Here is an 18860-nt window from a genome sequence, read left to right on the forward strand (position 1 = left end):
CGGGCACACGTGGTTCGGGTCAGGATACAATGAAATAACAAAAATATATAACCACGCTGCAAAACAACTTAATGTGTTGTAACTAGTCTAGTCATTTGATCAATTAAATATCGTGCTGGAGAAGTCACGAAGAGTATCTCAAATATTTCAAATCATACATTTTTATTTTAACTAAAAACACATATAAATTATGAAACAAATATCAAATCAAAACAATCATGTTCTAAATCATGAACCAATGTGATAACATAAATGACAAAAGATAGATATAAAGAATACAAGCAACAAGATATAACCAAAGATAAAGTACTGAGGCAATAACATATATGCAATAATGAGTATGTTGCAAGGTTTATGTCACATTACCCTCAAATTCTAAGTTGGGTTCATCAATAATCAATCCAGAGATTTACATGCAGGGTATATTACCCTGGACGTTTGGGCACGATCAATCAATGATCATGTCTAGAAAATACTGTGGGAGTTGGAAGGCCAACGGGCTGATCAACAATTGAGAGGATCGAAAGAAAGACCGGCAAGATTCCCAAGCTTTTGGGAAGCCGTGATTGTTCGAAAAGCAGAGTGAGCGGAGGAAAGCAACCTTCAAGTTGCCAGGAAACGACCCACATCCATGCGAGTGAACGGCAGAGTTGAGGAGGAACAGAGGAGGCGTTGGTAATGGCCATGAGCTGCGAGGAAAATATGAAAGACATTCATTTGACACAAACGGTGAGTTATGGAGGGCAACAAAAGTCTGGTTGATGTTAAAGGGAAAGTGACTGTGATTTGAAAGCTGAAGGTTGCACGTTTGCTGATAAAACACGAATGAAGAGAACAATTGTTAAAAGAAAAGGATACAAGGTAGTAGAGTTTTCTTGCAAGGGGAAGTTGCACGTTTGAAAGTCTCTGTGAAATGTTGTGAACTTTTGAAAGATGTTACAAGCAAAGATCAAAGGGGGAAAAAAGTTGAATAAGATGAAAATTAAATATGCAAATTGTGAAATATACCAAGAGGGCAAACATAAAATATAAGAACTACAAGTACCAGGAAGCATTGTTGGGAAAGAAATACCAAGAAGTGTTGGTGTTGAATATGAACTTTGGAAAAGACAAAAGAGAATAAGAACTACAAGTGCCAAGAGGAATTGGGGGAAATGAAATACCAAGAGTAATTGTTATTGCACACAAACATTTGAACAGGCCAAGAGGACAGACTAAAGAGAACGAGAATTATAAGTACCAAGAATTATTGGTGTCACAAGATGAGTATGGATTGTGAATTGAAGTAATATTGAAAGAGAGGTTGAAGTGGTCATGCAGAGGTCTATGTACATTCCTTGGAGTTTCGATACCATGCCTTCCTCAGATATCTTTCACTTTTGTTAATCCCTTGCATGGGAATGGACACCAGAGTGGGTTTTTCAGGATCTCAACTAACCCCTTTTTTATTTTTAAACCACAAACAATCCCTTTTTAATTCGAAATAAACCAACAATAGTTCAACAACGTATTTCTCTTTTTATGAACACCTTTTTCCTCACTCTAACCTGCTGTAATTCCTCATAGAGATATACTCTGCCAGCCCACACTGCCTGAACAGGGTCATGGAGAGATCCTTAGGGTGGCCCTGACAGCACAACCCACTTGCTACTCCTTGCTGTTGTTTCCCTAAAAGCTGACCTGCCTCATGATACTGTGCATGGTCAAGAAATGGCTGCATGCATCACGTGTGGCACTGCCACCGCTGCTGCATGTCCTCCACTTTTGTGTCGAGTGTTATGAAGAATTCTCAAAATGTGCTAATTTCCCTTACCTTATGAGACCCCCAGCAACTTTGCTGGATTTCTAGGATTTTATTTTTTACCTGGGAAGAGTGTGAGCCTTTTTTCCCCCACTCTTCCATGTATTTTGTGTGTTTTTTATTTTTGTGTTCTTTGGCTATGGCAACTCCAGTGGCATCATCTTTTTCTGTGTGTCACACAGCATCTTCAGTGCAGTGGCACAGGGGTGTCTTTCAGACTCCCCAAGGTTTAAATACCTTCTCTGGGACTGACTACCATCTCCCAGAGCATGTGAAGTTAAATTGGCTTCACTAGTCTCTTTAAATTTACTGACCCAGCACACACTATCTTCCTATAGAGTTCTGGAGGGGTTGCTTAGCTTCCCCTGAGTCGAAACACTCATGTAACCGAAATATTTTTACCTTTTCCTACTTTAAATGGCTGGTGGCAGTGGTTTAGATCAACTACCGTGATTTTTCCCGACCGCTAACAACGGTAGCTAAAAATTGGGCCAGACATGTATTTCAATATGGCGTCCAAGACCTATCTGTAAAAACAGACTCCGGTCATCTTTTTTCACCATTTCTTTTACGAAAAGTCCTTCTTGTGTTTGTCTCTGCGCGCCAAACCAGGTTTGGTCCCTTTGTTCGTTGGCCTTTGGCGGGCTTCAGTGCTGAAGCCCTCCTCTGGCGCCTGAGTGTCTTGGGTGGACAGGATGTGAGGGAGGTGCCCGAAACTCCCTGTGCTTAGTCTCCTAGGAGACCTGAATGCACTCTGGCGTAATTGGCTGGCTGACTGTCCGGCAAGGACAGCCACCCTGCTGTGTGAGTGACAGCCAGGCTGCAATGAATGGGGGAAAACAGATAAAAAGCAGGTCTCTGCGACTTGGAAAGCAGAGTCGACCACTGGAACGAAAGAACCGAAGACGAGCTGAAGGAAGAGGACTGCTGCAACTCCTGGACGCCCGGTGAAGCCCTGCTGCAGGTCCGAATTGCCTGAAACTCCAATTGACAGAGAAGCCCTTCAAGGTTAACTTCTTCCCTCGAGTTTGGTGGGAACAACCAACCCGTAAGTCACCTGGACACCGTCCTTTTCTGGTCGAATTTTCATCAGAGTGCTGTTGAAAACCGCATAGTCAGAGGGAAGGAAACCAGCTCGTGGACTTTAAGGCACTCAAACCATAAACCAACGTCTTGCTACAGCTTTTTGCCTCATCCCTGGGCCGTGCAGGAACCTCCCGACGTCCTCCTTCTTGTCCCCATGACTGAAGCCCATGAACAGCGAGATCTGCTCGAACTGCCAGGAACAACTGCCTCAGCTACAGCTTTCTTCGTTGACAAGGTACTGTGCAAACACAATCCGGAACAATTTTGGGCCAATCGAGAAAGTGCGTGAAACTTTCCTCAACTTCGAAGGCTTGTCCTTCCCTAAACATTTGTCAAACTTTTCGCCTAGCCAAATTCTTCTAAATTCCGTGGCAAAGACTTAACCGTTATCTAACAGAACTGTGCTATCCTATACAAAGACTCTGAACCATTGATTTTGGCCAGGCCTATTAGAAGAATTGCTGGTTGTATTTAACTGAAACCCTTTGCCCAGCCGTTGAATGTACTTGGGCTGTCTATTCGTATAACCTTGTCATTTTATTCCTTTATTAAGTAGCTGAAGTGCCATTTTGCTCCCACTTCATTTGGAGCTAAACCTGTTAATTTACTTACCGGTTGTATTTTGGTGGTTTATTAGTGTGTGATATTGAGCTGCTTATGCTAGTGTAATGTTTTATAAATGACTGAGTAATTAAATGTATATTCTTTTACCAAGAAACATTGAGTAAGTGTTTACTTGAATCACTGCATTAGTTGGCCCTTTTTGTAACTTGTTCTACTGCTCACTTAAAATCTTGAGATAAGTCTGTCTGCTCAGCCATCGCTACCACTTTACTGTGTAGTACAGGCTTGTACCAAAGGTGAAATTGTGCTTACACTTGTAGTCTTAATTGCCTGTAGTGTTCCCAAAGGGTACTGCAGGTGATTCTGCCTAACATACTCAAACAACCGTCTCATGCTCTGGGCAGTGCTTCCGTGATCACGGCCATACCTCCTGTGGTATTTATTTTCATGGTAGCCCTGTGCCGTGGGGGGCCGCCAGATTCACTGCTGCACGTCCTGGTTGTTAGTTCCTCCATTAGCAGTGTTGCCTTGCCTTGGTGATGTCGCCTTCACCACTGCATTCTGCAGTACTCTTGCTAACTCCCTTCTTGGAGTGTAAAGGCACCCCCCTCCATTCCACGTGCCTGTGTAGTTCAGGGAGATGGGCCCACCAATCCTTCTCTGGCTCCGATGTGGCCATTCTTCACCCGGCCCACAAGGACAAAGCAGCCCAGGACTTAACTTTTCAGCTATTGCTCGGCATCCACGCAGCACATGTCATCCATGGCCAAGGATTGCATTCTAGAGGGCCTACCACATTTGGCCCTAGTACGGGCCAACAAAGGGTGAGGCCGCACCGCCGGGTCCCAGGCTGCCCGCACATGTGGTTTAGGGTTAGGATGACCCTCTTCCTCTCCTGGGCTGCCCCACACATACGGATTAGTGGACCTTCTGGCAGGCCTATGGGTGCCCAAGCTGTCCGAGTCCCACTGCTTAGCCAGGCTGTTCCTGGATTATGTGGCCCAGCATATGAAGTTCATGTACTCTTTGGAAGTGCTCGAGGCCCTGCGCCCCCTCAAAGACCAATCTTTAGCCTCCTGTTCCTTTGCTCTCCCCAAAAAATTTAAGCCTAGTGGTTTCTTTTCCTTGTTTTTATAATAATTGGGCAGAGGAGAGCCCTCCAGTGTCCTCTCTCCAGTATCCTCATTCCATCGAGCCCCAGGAAGGGGCTGGATGATTCAGTCTGCATCCTTGAAGAGTTAATTGTTTTTTTGTTTTGTTTTTTCTTTAACAAAGAAAACCCATAACACACATACTAAATACAATGCTACATCACCCTGGCTACTGCATCTTTATTTATTATTTTCCCTTAGGGGACTAGCCATTTAGCCCTTCTAGCTGGGACCTACTTGATCCAGAAGCATGGCTCCTATTTATTGGACTTTGTATGTCTTTTTCTTGGCTTGAAAAAGTCCAAAAGCGTCTTACCTGAAGCACTGGGTGGGTGCATGGATCTACACATCTGTCGGGGGTTGTGGGCAGGGGGATTAGATGAGCATAAAAGGGGGTCATTTTGTTTTCTTCCTTCACGCTAGATTTCTATAGAAGTTACTACTAGTAATGCGTTGAGAGGTTTTCCTCCTGCACATTATATAAACTCTAGAAACTGTGCCGGAGACGGCCGTTTAGGTTTACTTTTCAACCATTAGCTGATGTCATTAAATTTACATTAGTCGCCCAAAAAACAAATTCGATGGGAGTATAGAAAGTCCAGTCTTTTGCTGTGTACCAAAACACTTTGTCAGATCTGCACTTCTTCCTGTTTACAGGCTCTGAGAGATGCCATTGGATATTCTGATGATGACTATAAAGAGGTCCTCGATTATTTATGTTTATCAATCAACTAATGTTTATTTTGGAATAATCGTATTCCATAAAACATTAAACAAATCATATATACAAAATGCATTACAAAAGATTCTGCATTTAAAACCATAAAAATAGTACAACGTCAAGCCACACATAAATGTATATGATGCTTATCTGAAAAATAAATGTACACACCGTTGAGCCAGCAAACATCCAAACTGTGACCAACATAGATACAAAAAGGAAAATGAGATTCATAAAATAAGCTATACATTTTTGTAATAATCAAGGTTTTGCCAAGGCTTTTAAGAAGACCAAAAGCTATAATGAATGTGAAGTTCTCCACTTGTACAACATACTTCATAAATGTGTCTCTTTAAGCAGAGCAAGTTCTTCTTGGAGTTCCGGCACACGTGTACCAGAGCTAGTAAGCAGCAATCAACGTGTTCACATGCATAGTTCTACTGCTTACCAGCTCACTGGGAATTCAAGTGAAGTGATTGGCTTCTTAGAGTATGTGAAGTAAGAGGCATGTTTTATTTCAGATGAACAGTTAGGTAACTGAAAACGGTAGTAAAAAGTAATGCAACAATTAATAGTAGGGAAACTCAGTTCTTATCAATTGTCATTAGTTCTCTATCACTTTAAGTTCCACTTTTAAGATGCCAGCTATTCACTTGTGTTGTATCTACATCTTTCGGTTTTGTGCACCCACTCTGTTTTATGATCATTGACAAACCACAGACGCCCTGTCTCTCTGGGCTGCCATAGGTGATCATGGGTTGGCTATGATATTTATAGTTGCTTTTTGGGGATAAAAGAGTAAAGAAATATCAGTGGAAAAAGAAAAAGACGCCCTTCGTCCTAGCCATCATTGAAATGTCACTGATAGCTGCTAAGCTATGGAACACTTCTCCGCAAGCACATCTCGCCCTCAGTCCCAGTTTTCCATTCTCTTCTTAAATCCTATCTCCTCCTCTTGCCATAGCCTTCAGTCATTCGTTACATGTTGTTGCCTTAATCTTTCGTCTTTGTAATTTCGTGCCCATTGCACTTTGCAGAATGTATGATTACAATGAAATGAACTGACATTTGTGTCTGAGAAGGTAAATGGGATTAATATCCTACATTAGATGTATGGTCTCAATGTGTATCCCTCCTTGTTTAATATATTCCAGACACCAGTTACATTCTGTGATGTTGCGGCCTATTTCTCTGAAGAGGAGTGGTCACTTTTATACCAGTGGCAGAAGGAGGTCTACTCAAATGTGATGAAGGAAATACACCACGCCTTTAACTCCCTGGGTGAAGTTATACTGTCTTGCTTTATTGTTTGTCATTTATTGTGCAAAGACCTGACATAGGCCTTGTTTAAGAATCTCAAAATTGTTTAAATGTAATGTTTGACTACCTTTATCTGTACAACCCTTCCCCTTTTACATCCCATTTCCCAAGAAAGGAAATTCAATATTAAGTGGTTCCTCATAAAACACTAATAATACATACATGTGTAAGATCAAGTAGTGCCTGCCTAACCATTAGTACACACGCTATTCTATTCTGTAAGATACAGAGGAACTGGTTTATATTGGAAAATAGACCACCCCATCAAAATCTTCAAAGCCCACGAACAAAACCATGCATGTTGCGTCCAGGAAGCAAGAAGCAAAGGCAGAGCACAGTCAGTTTGCGGGTCTTTACTTAGGAATTTATTTTACTTAGAAAATCCTTTTTGGCAAGTACAGATGATCTCTATGTTTCTCTAGAAAGTCAAGTCTGAATGTTTCTGCAAAACATCCCCTTATTCAGCATGTGTATTCATGAATTTGTTTATTTATTTGAGTTTTAGAAGGATTCCTTTGGAAACTGCTTCAAAGTGCCAAAGTTTTAGAAGGTAGCAAAAACAGCCAGGTCACTAAATGCTAGGTCGCTGGCCAGTTCCTCTGTATAACCATTTTTAGAAAGACAGAGATAGGTGGATGAAGGAGAGTGTAAATGCTGGTAACGTCTTTAGTGTCACGTTACCAAGTCAGAACGATGTGCCATCAGACACGTTCTGTGTCGGACAGGTTCTAGGATAATTCTATGGCCAAATGTTTTGAATGTGGACTTGCATTAGTAGTACATAAGGCGTCATTACGAGTGTGCTGGTGCGGTAATAACATGCCGGTATTACCGCTTACCAGCATGTTACAGCGCCGGCACACTCCAAGTTCGCCGATAGCGTGGTGGATTTACCTCCAGCTCTGAGCCACCCTACCGGCATAAAACTGTCTGTATTACCGACCCGTAATACCAGCAAATCCCCCCGCCCCCCACTGTGGAGTCTAAAGCACTCCATGGAATTGGCATTTACCATAGTTTCAGCCACTTGGATTTGGTAGGTAATTCCAGCAGACCTAGGGCGGAAACGGTATTACAGTTTGCCGGTATCCGATAAAACACAGTAATGCCTTTTTGACGCAAGGGAAGCCTTCTTAAAAGGAAACTCTTTTCCTGTTTCCCCCATTATTTCCCTTCATCATCACCATGTCCTTCCCATGCCCATTCATTTTTCTACCTACCCACATGGCCACTCCTCTTTTTGCCTGCTCATCATGTGTCTTACTCCACATATGTATGATCCTCAAATGCTTTCACCAGTGTATCCATGCCTCACTGCCCTCGTTATTTGTTTTAGCATTGTATCTTTCCCAGTTTTACCTTTCCCTGCTTATGTGTCTGATTTCACACCAACATGCCCAATTCTTGACCATCCTTTTTCCTCATGTGTTTGATCTTTTTGACTCTATCAAGGTATATCCTAGGCTATACTGAACCCGTTTTTTTGTCCTGTTGGTCCCATCCCAATTCCTTGTAGTATGCCTGCCCTCTCTACCCATATAGCCAAGTAGGCCCTTACCTACATGGGGGATGCAAGCACAGCGCCTATTTGCCCAGTTAACTAGACCATCCTTTTTAACTATATGATGTAGGTAGATTTATATTGCATATTCTATTTTTTAGCGTTGCACGCAAATACAATGCATGGTTGGTATTCTCACACTCCAGAAAGCAATGTAATAATGTAAAGTGATGCTTAGCAGATTTACAACCTGGTCTCCACTCACTGATTAAGCATGTAAAGTAAGGAACCCACTGACTTGAAAAAAGGGGTCATTGACCAGGTAGAGTAGATGTTCACCCAATAATTGTGCTATAATTGCATACTGGTAATTGGTTAGCTGGGTAGTGCACTTGAAGCTAGCGAGTTCAGTGGTCATCTACAAGTAGAGACCCTTTCTGCCTCACAAGACTTTGTGTAAGGTAATCCCAGGCAAAGCATTGCGTACACCTAGTTTATGAACCACTGCAAGTAAATGGGATTGACAGAGGGGCTTTCATACATTGCACACCTTCAGTAGCATACAGGCCGATGCAAAGACAGCACTGCTTGTCCTGTATCCTTGATAAATCCTCTGATACCTGGTTCCAAAACACAACTATACAAATGTTGTTCAATTTCCTCATTTCATATTTGTTTCTACATCTGCAATGTTGGTGGTTTTGTCTTTTTAAATTAAACTGTATTAATGCTGTCTTACCTTTTATAACAGGCCCTCTGATTGCCACATCTGTCTTCTCGTTAAGACCCAAGGAAAAGGAAAAACTGAATTCCATGGACCTTCAAAACTTCGAAATTAGAGACATTATTTACCCTTCTTCACGTGAGTACTAAGTCTAAGGTGATCTGCTTGGATCTAAAATGAATAGATTGTTTTTGTCTGTGGTCCATGCTGATTTGAGCTCATGAAGCGTGGTGTTTGCCAATCTGACATGGAGACATATATTTGACAGCAATTTGCACACAGATGACCTCATCTTTCGATTGGATCTCCATTCTCATCGCATCTATGTGTATTCCACTTCTCTTCTCACCTGCACATATGTTCCCATCAATATGTTTGTAACACCTCTTCACCTTTCAGTGTAAATCATACTGCACTCTACCTACACTCTGCTGCCAGTGCCAGCTCTTATAACTGTTCTATTCCATGTGTGCAAAGGTATGGCATAACTATGACTCTCAAGGTTTGTAACACATATGCTTTCAGCAGACAAGCCATTTACCTTCTGTGGTTTCATGTCATGGTATTGCTTTTATACCATATGCCACACTCAAAGCATCCTTATAAATAATACTGTTATGTTATCATCAAAGGCAACAAGAGACTAAAGTGAGAGTATCGCTATGGACCCTTTTGAAGCATGAATCAACCACACTCTGTCCCAGAGAACATGGCTAACCCCCATCCGCCAGAGCAGGCATAGCAGTGCAAGCATCAGTGGGCAGCACATCCAGGAGCCAACATACTTGTGCATATTTCAAATAACTGAACGTAATGCAGATATCCAAGTGATATCCAAGTGAGTCTGGAAGTGCCAATGTTACGATGGACACCTTGAGAGTAGCTCATTACACCAGTGAACGGAGGATAGCACAGGTGCAACACGCTGGTCTTGAAAGCAGGACCACACAGAGCAACAGGGGTTCGAATCTCAGATCCGCGCTTAGAGGCACGGTATTAAACAACAATTAAATAAATAAAAAAATAAAATCACAGATGGGCCGACTACTCCAAAGAGCAAGCACCAGAGCACAGGCATCATACCCGGGAAGAGACTGCCTTGCTCTTGAATCAAAAAAGCCCTCCCAGATCAAGGCTACAGTGTTGAGCGATGCAGGAGCGCAGGAGACGCTGCCCGTTGACACGTAATACATTGCGCCTATGTACATGCATCCAAACCTTTAAGAACCAAGGAATGGACCCTCTGCGGCAAAACCCTTGCAGGACAAGGCCGCAGTGTTGTGGGACACCGGGGCGCAGGAGACGCTGCCAGTCGACACGTTATACGTTGCACCTACTTACACGCACCCAAACCTTTAAGTGCCGAGAATCTGACCCTCTGCGGCAAAGCCCTCGCAGGACAAGGCTGCAGTGTTGTGCAACGCATGTGTTTGGCGGTGAAGTAGTAGCGGTGCAGAGTGCGATCCTGTGGCGCAGACGTCAACCATCAGTGACCGAAGGGTAGAAAAGTTGCGGGAAGGGAGAGAAGCCACTAATGCTCTCTATTAATCTTCCCGGCCTTTGCACGTACTTCCACCTTTCCATCTGACACAATTTACTATTTCTCCTCGAATCCCTGTGCTTTCCCCTCCAGCGGTTAGCCGTACTTTGTGTTCTCTGTCCATTTCTCTAGGTCCCCTCATTTGTGGTTACCTGTGTACTGTGATCAGTGTCCTTGAGTCTCTCTCTCTCTAGGTCTCCCCCCTAACTGTGGTTATTGTTGTACTGTGATCTGTGTCCGTTAGGCTCTCCCACTCTCTAGTATCCCACCCTGCCGGGGGTACCATGTGTACTGTTGAGTGTACCTGTCTGCCCGTTCTGTGTGTTCCCTACTGTGTGACCCCCCTCCGCCCCTAGTGATTCCTGCATTGCGCAGTTAGGGCTGTGCATCTCACCTCTCTCTCTTTTGCTCCCACCTCATCCTACATCCTCCTCGCACCCTCTATCGTACTTTCTGTCTCCCCTATCTTCTCTAACTGCTACTCTGTCTCCTATCCTATCTCTCTCACTAAATCAGGAAGGAAGAAGTTCAAGACGGACATCCTGGTGTTCAAACCAGGCCTCCCTATCGCTGATACCTACATCAGTGTTTCTTCCAGACAGACTCTCACCGACATCCTCTTTGTTGTTCCCTCTCTAGACCTATGGACCCCACATGTGGTCTCTGTTTGCTCCTCTCCCATTAAAGGTGGTACTCGGTGGGAGGTCCTCTTGGCCTCCTTCCACCCCTCCAAGACCATCATTAATGTCTATCTGAATGGCACCGTCTTGGTGCAAGGCTTTCAGCCCAATCTCCTCCTTTTAGATAGGCGTCTCCAGCTTTTTACCAACTTCCTTCCTTCTCCTGCTGCTCCTACCAACACCTCTCAGGCTCCTCTGCCACCTCCTTCTTCTGCCACCTCCCTGGCACCCTCCTCATCCTCTCTTGCTACTTTGCCACATCCTTCTACCCACTCTCGGTCCCTCTATCACCTCTGCAGGGCGCACCTCAAGCCTGTACTCCTCCACAGAAGTCTTTCAAATGTGGCAACCTGCTCCACGTCACTACTCTCAACTCTCAGTCTGCTGTCAAACACTCCTCTGACATCTGCCACCTTCTTAAAGAAGTTGACCTGGATGTCCCTGCTCTGACCAAGACATGGTTCACAGCCAGCTCTGTCACGAGTTTTGACACTCTCCTCCCTGACGGTTACAAGATCCTCTCCGAACCCAGAACCAACTGTCCTGGAGGCGGAGTAGCTCTGATCTTTCCAGAGTGGGTCTCTGCTTCTGTCATTCTCACGCAGGCCTTCTCCTCCTTTGAATGTCTGGTCTGCATGCTCTATCTCTCCCTGGCTTCTCTCTGACTGTGGCCACCATCTACAGGCCTCCTGGCCCGGTCCCCTTTTGATCTCTGAGTGGGCTGAATTCGCCTCTTCTCTCCTTGTCTCTACCTCTCAACTTCTCCTCGTAGACCTCAACATCCACCTGGACGCTTCTATCCCCTCCTCGGGGCTCTTCCGCAACCTCTGCAACACCCTCTCTCTTTCCATTCTACTGTCTGGTTCGACGCACTCTGCCGGGCACAGCTTGGATATTCTCATCTCCTCAGACATCCCCCTATCGAACCCTCTCAACAATCCCCTCTCTTGGACTGACCACTTTCTGCTCTCCTCTCACCTGAAACTCTCTTGTACCCAGGCGAAGCCCACCACAGCAGTGCCACCTACCTTCTCGGTCACTCGGCCCACAAACTGTGTGTCAGTGGAACCCTTTGCCGCTACTTTCTCTGCTCCTTCTGCGACTGCGGCAGACTCACACTCTGACACAGCCCTCTCTAACCTGCATCTTCCTATCCCCAACACTCTGGATGTCATTGCCCCTGTCATGAGAATCTGCCTGAAGTCTACCTCCAAGTGCAACTCTTGGCATGATTCCGACCTCACCACCCTGAAACGCAAGTGTAGGGTGCCTGAGAGGAAGTGGAGGGCATTGGGCACATCCTCTGACAAACTGACATGTCGCCTGCTCCAAAGGCAATACAACCTCTCTGTCCTGTCAAAGAAAAGAGCCGATATCTGAAGCCTGCGTCTCTGCGACCTCTAACAACATGGCCAAACTCTTGAAAATATGCAAGGAGCTGGCCAATCCTTCTGTAGTCTCCACCTCTCCTGTTCCCTCCTAGGCCCTCTGTATGGCTCTTGCTTCTCAATTTTCCATTAAAACTCAGAACATCCTGTCCTCTCTCTCCTCTTCCCCTCCCTCTTCCTCTCTATGCCCCCCTCTGGTCGCCTCTCCCTCTTCTCCTCCCTTCTCTTTCTCTCTGACAACACCTGACGATGTTTCTAGACAAGTCCTATCTATGAAAGTGTCGTCTAAACAAGTTTTCCCTCATGTGGGAAGGTGAGGTAAAACATTATCGCACTAATCAAACATAGGTTATAGAAAAACACTGCTTGACCATGGTGTTGATTTTTTGCTGCAGGGTAATTTGCTGTCCATCAGAATTCCTTGACCACTGTCAATGTCTTCGGGCACGTGCCCAACGCTTTAGTCAATGGGACTGTTGTGTGAAGTGAGGCATACATATGGCATATGCAAGTGCATCTGTAAGGTCTGCATCTGTGTCACTGCAGGATGTCAGTGAGAAGTCAATTTGTATATTATCAGCATGGCTTTATCATGTGAGGCCATGTCTCTTTGTCAGTTTCATAAGTGACGGCAGGTCTATGTTGAAAAGCAGGGGTGTTGGACTTGATCGTTATGGTATTCCACAGGTTATATTGTTTGTTTGCTATTAGTAGGGGGCTACTAAGGGGGGTCCGATTCTGCGCCAAAGGGAGGAGGATATTCATCATAGTACTGTGTCTCCAATCTTGCTTCCTCAAGGAACAACCTAAGTCTTTTGATTAGTGATGCGCATCTCACTTTGTTAGATCCTCCATGGAGGTCTAGGAAGATGAGCAATGAAGTGATTTTGACGCCTGCGCTGGTTTCTCAGTCGCTCTATATGGATAGGAGCTCTGATTTTGTTCCTCTCATGGTCTGAAGCCTACTTGAGCATGTTCTAGGAAGTTGCTAGGTTCATGTGTTAAATGATTTACTACACCTCACTTGGTAATTGTTAACATCCTGGTGTTCCAAAAGGGCGAAGAACACTGAGCAGGAAAGTTAAGAAGACAAACGTCAAAAATGTTTCTATACATTAAGCAGAAAACAAGAATTGTACCAAAGGGCATTTTGCACTGCCAGCCAGCACAGACTGCAAAGCTTACCAGTTCCTAACATACCTAATGATCTGAAGATATTGTAATAGAGAAACAGAACATCAACTGTAAACATGGTTACCCTTCCAGGAGAAGGCAGCATAAAAGGTGACAAGTCTGCTATAAAATGCAGGTGAAAGGGTGGCACACTGAAGACTTGATAACGTGAGTAGCATCCTGCAGCTACCATCCAATTCATTACCTCTTAAATAAAAATGACTGACTGGGTAAATAGTATTTTCACTGTAAGGAAGAATCAGCAGAGCCACATTGCTTTTTCCAGAGTATCTGGATGAAGGATAACGAAGATCCTATTATGGAGGAGTGTTTTGCTTTTCAAATTAACTTTCTGTCATTGTCATGATCCATTATTGGTGATGCCTATTATCTTAATCAGCAAAACAAACTAGGAGTAATGGATGGCATTGTTATTCATGATTGTACCTTTGACGAGTAGTAGCCATCACCAATTCTTCATCACTGTTTGGTGAAATTTGTAATTTTGAAAAGTGTTTTTCAATCCTCATTAACTTGGTGTTTGGTTGTTTTTCGACTCATAATCATTCATGCCTAAAAATGGCCATTCTCCCATAGCCACTGGCTAGTGACAATTGCTTCTTGGCAAGACATAAATAAGGTGGTGTGTGTATGTGGAGAATTGAGGGAATGAGTGTCTTTTTAGGCCTGGCTAGTAGCTTGCAACTAGAAAGTTTGAGGCCTGATTATTGATTACTTCATTTCGTCAAAGTGGACTAATTCGGGCTGGACATACGCTTTTGTATTTTCTCAATCCATTGAGAAACATATGGCTTCAAGAGGGCAAGGATTTGGTTATGTAGTTCAGAATTTGTATTGTCAGCTTTCACATTTTCCCTGAGGATGCACTCCAAGAAGGCCCTGTTAAGGTGAATGCTTGGTCTACCCATAAACCTCCCTTGGGCTCCCTCCACGCTAGCCAAGCTTTCCCTATTCCCAAGATGATGATAAGGCAAGACTAGTGATATGTAGCCCATACTATCTGGTTGTATACTGGACTGTAGTGATAGGTAGCCCCTACTATCTGGTTGTATACTGGACTCTAATGACAGGTAGCCCCTACTACCTTGTTCTATAATGGACTAGGCATGAGGGCCTAAATGATGTAGCCTTATCTGTCTTTCTATGTCCAGGGCTTTCTAAGAAATCCTTTCTCTACAGAAGCCACAAGGTATGATGTTCAAGATGTGCCCTCTCTCTCTCTCTGTCTCTCTGTCTCTCTCTCTCTCTCTCTCTCTCTCTCTCTCTGGCTCTCTTTGTTCCTCTCTCACTGTCTCTCTCTCTTTCCCACTCTCTCCTCTTTCTCTCCTTCCCCTGCTCTTGCCCCTCCTCCTCCTCTGTTGCTCCTCCTACTCCCTCCTTACTCTCTCCCCCTCTGGTCTTCTTCTACACTCCTCCTTTCTTTCTCTTTGTCACTCTCTCACTGCTTCCTGTTTCTCTGCCTCCCTGTTCCAGCAATCTTTCTGATTCTCCTCTCTTCCCTCGCCCCTACTGAGCCCTCTTCTTCTCCAACCTTCCCCTCTGCAACTGTCCTCTCTCTCTTTCACTCCCACTTCCACTCTCCCATTCGCCAATCACACCTTCCAAGGTCTGTTTTCACCCTCTACTCTCACCTGTCTCCCACACTCTCTTTCTCTGTCTGTCTGTCTGTCTGTCTCTCTCTCTCTCCAATACCACTCGCTTTGACACCACAAATACCCCACTCTCTCACACATAGTACCAAGCTCTCCCACACAAACAATACCTTACCTGCTCTCCTATCCAATATCTCCAACAATATCTCAGCACTCTGTTCCAACATCCGCCCTCGACATGGTCTCATGGTCCACCAACTCTCCGCATGACCTCACCCGAACGCCCTTCAGCCACGATTTTGAGCATGGGTCTTTTATACAATGGCCTTCCTACTACTGTTCCACTTCCCCCTTCCCATTGGTCGCTACTGACACCTGACTGCTCTGGCCAATCTGTTCCTATGCTTTCACCAGGAGTAGGTTACCTTGGTAAAGTATATTTAAATACTCACTTGACCTTGTCCCTTTTCCGCTCATGGGCATTCACAGGACTTCTGCGGCACAGTCTCATTGGGTGGGCGTATCTATGTCCTGTAGCCCTCAAAGTTGATGTTCTTTCCGGTAATCTGGATAGTGTCGAAGTAGTGAGACTCTTCTTCTGCAATCGTGTTTCCCCGCATTTTTTGCTCCGCCGCTTATGAACTGGAGATTGCACTGCTGTAAGTAATAAGAAAGTACTGTGGCCCGACAAGTGGCTTGAAGATGGTGGTACCAACATTTTCAACTTATCCGGCATGTCCAGGAACTGCCCCAACCTCCCTCACTGCGCCTCTGAGTTAGGGTTGATTCTGGCAAACGTCCTGGTAGACGCCTATCCCCGTTTGGGAGAGGTCATCGTTGCCCCATAACAGGATCAATCCCCTGGCCCTGTCACAATTGGGTATGGTGCTTCATAAGGGATAATCAAGAAGCATATCACTGTTAATCAATACATTCATTTTCACAGAGTATCCATGAAAATACAAAAAAAGGTTTCGGTACATAATGGGCAAATAGCAAAAAATTGAGTAGTTCATAAACAGAATTGGGTAAAAACTGATTAAGGAATGGTAAATCTATCCAGATTCACCAATCTTGAATAATGACAGATTTGATTTACTATTTGATCGGAGTTAATATTGCACCAAAAATCAATGTCGCTAGTGGGCAAGTCCAGTCTGCTCACCGCTAGTTGTTGCCACACACAAATAATACAGAAAATAACCTTTACCCACATAGACACATAATGGTACACAAATGAGATTTGATCAATGCAGTAAAGCACACATTCATACAAGCCCCCTACTTTTGACTAGTATGGAAGATGTGCTTTGTTCTTTCTTTCAAAAATATTCTCACTATCATGTATTTTTAGTCATATACCTTTTCAGGTATTAATGATGCTTGGGGTATCATTTTTACACAGTAAGGGTTGAATTATGGGCATGATGGTAATGCTCAAATCAGGCAGCATTAAAATACCACCTGTTATTACTGACTGCTATTTACCTCCTGCAGTATTTTAGGAATACTGCATTTGGCAAATAACAGATGAGTATGGCATTTTAGGGTGCAATATTTCCAAAACACCACATATTTCAGCCTAGTAGCTGTAAAATAATTCTGAGAGTAATTAATACAATGGAACTCACAATGTGCCCTAAGAAGTTATCAATTTTTTATGCATTTGTCATGTTTACAAGACATGTTTGCTTCAAAGCACACAGGGTCAGCTGATAAGACAAGAGATGGGGCAGAGACTCACAGTAAGCAGAGGATAATAAGTAGGTGTTTTAGAATTTGTGGAATCCTACCAGGGTGCCTTTATTCTGAATGTGGATTACTAGATCGCTCCACATTTTATTTACTGCAAGAATGCGGCTTCCACATCTTACTTTCTTGAAGGCAGGAACTTGAAAGAGGGAGATTGTGGATTGTAGGTACCTGTCCTTTTTCTTAAATCGGCCATGCAGGTAAGTAGGTGCTGATCCGTGAATTGCTTTGTGGGCGATGCAGAGAGCTTTATACTGCATGGGGAAAGCTACCAGGAACCAGTGCAAATGCTTCAAGTCAGGGATTTGGGGATTATTTTGTTGTGTGTGCTCAACTGGAAGATGAACCAAGCAACTTTGTTCTAAATTCCTTTGATAAGTTTTTACAGAAGGAATGGGGAGGCAGATGTAGAGAGTGTGTGTGTAGTCAAGCCTGGAGAGGGTGATGGCTATCATTAATTGAGCCCAGTGGTGTGATGGCAAGTAGAGGGAGAAGCTTTGTGCGAGCCAAAGATGGTTAATTGCAGTTCTTGATGACAGAACTGACTTGACTGACCAGTGAAGGGTTGTCATCAAACAGGACTCAAAGGTTTCTGAGAGTCAATGTAGAGGTGTTAGCAGATCCAAGGTCTCTGAGGAAGTTCGAGTGAAGAGTGGATGGGCTTTGAGAGCTTGAGGATTTCAGACTTGTTGCTGTTCACAGCACCTTTTTTGTCGTTCCTTCAGCTGTGGGAGGTCTTGACGCACTGACGGATGGTATCATACAATAGCGAGGAAGCTTGGTCAGATTTGGCATGGGCATCATATATGACCGTTTGGTTGCTACCTGCATACGTTTGGATGTTCAGGCCAAGACATCTAATGAGGGTAGCCAAAGAGTGCATATAGGTATTGAAAAGCACACGTGAGTGAGAGCGATGATCCCTGGGGCACCCAAAAGTCAGGACTTTGAGAGGGAGAGATGAAGGGCTTGATTTGACCTGCTGTCGTAGGTTTGGTCTAGGAATTACCTGATCCATTATAAAGCATGACCTGAGATGTTGAACCAGCAATTGGCTCGATCAATTAGGGCGGGGTGGTCGTACATGTTGAACCCTGTAGACTGGTCGAGTATAACTAGGGGGGAGATTCGGAAGCATTTTGTTGTTCCAGGACTGGTCCCCTTCTGACGAGCATCACTGGTGATGTTCATTCTGTTCTGTTCTTCAAAGTAAGTAGAAGGTGCCGATTTAACATCACTGAGGTCATTAGTAGAGGAACACGTCTATACATTTCGTATCGACATTCTTCAAAGCATTGATTTTTCTACTTTATAAAGCATTGATTGTTAATTAAAAATGACAGTACTGTGTACGCGGCTACAGTTATATATTCCCGGTTCTATTGAAACATGTTCTACAAATGTTGTCATGCTTACTTTTTTTATTCAAGTGATTGTATGTCATGTTTCTCCCTTATTTGTATATTGATTCATGCCTGCTCGCTAGTATGGCTGTTTTATAGGTCCTGTGCACCTATGTATCTATCTTCAGATGGACCTTATTTGTTAGACAAACGTAAATAAATGCTCTGCATATGTGCATTTCCATACAGGATAACATAAACATCAAAGACTTCAACTTTATTTAACAGGAGCTGTGGTTGATGAGTCTGATGTGCACTTCAATGTAAACAAGGATACACATGAGAGGCAAAGCCAGGATGTTCTCAGCACAGGTCAGAAAAAATAAATTGGTTGTTTGTGTCATTCATAGTTAAGAACATTTCATTAGGAATCATTATCTGCTATGTAAACTGAGGCTGAAGAAGAAAAAACAGGTGTCGTCATAAATGCATGCCAATAGCTG

General features: G+C 43.9%; 1 protein-coding gene across 4 annotated transcripts in view; it reads left to right on the top strand.

Moving 5' to 3' along the window:
- The window catches only part of LOC138583273 (zinc finger protein 398-like), a 584509-nt gene that overhangs the window by 15801 nt on the left and 549848 nt on the right, over nt 1–18860 (top strand). For 2 of the 4 annotated variants that reach the window (XM_069655367.1, XM_069655370.1), the window contains exons 2-4: nt 6478–6604; nt 8896–9006; nt 18646–18729. In XM_069655367.1, the coding sequence (XP_069511468.1) occupies nt 6478–6604; nt 8896–9006; nt 18646–18729 (322 nt within the window). The remainder of the gene's footprint in view (nt 1–6477; nt 6605–8895; nt 9007–18645; nt 18730–18860) is intronic. The other 2 variants (XM_069655368.1, XM_069655369.1) reach the window with 2 other exon arrangements.

Source organism: Ambystoma mexicanum, chromosome 3q, assembly GCF_040938575.1.
Source record: "Ambystoma mexicanum isolate Mex_15411 chromosome 3q, UKY_AmexF1_1, whole genome shotgun sequence".
NCBI lineage: Eukaryota > Metazoa > Chordata > Amphibia > Caudata > Ambystomatidae > Ambystoma > Ambystoma mexicanum.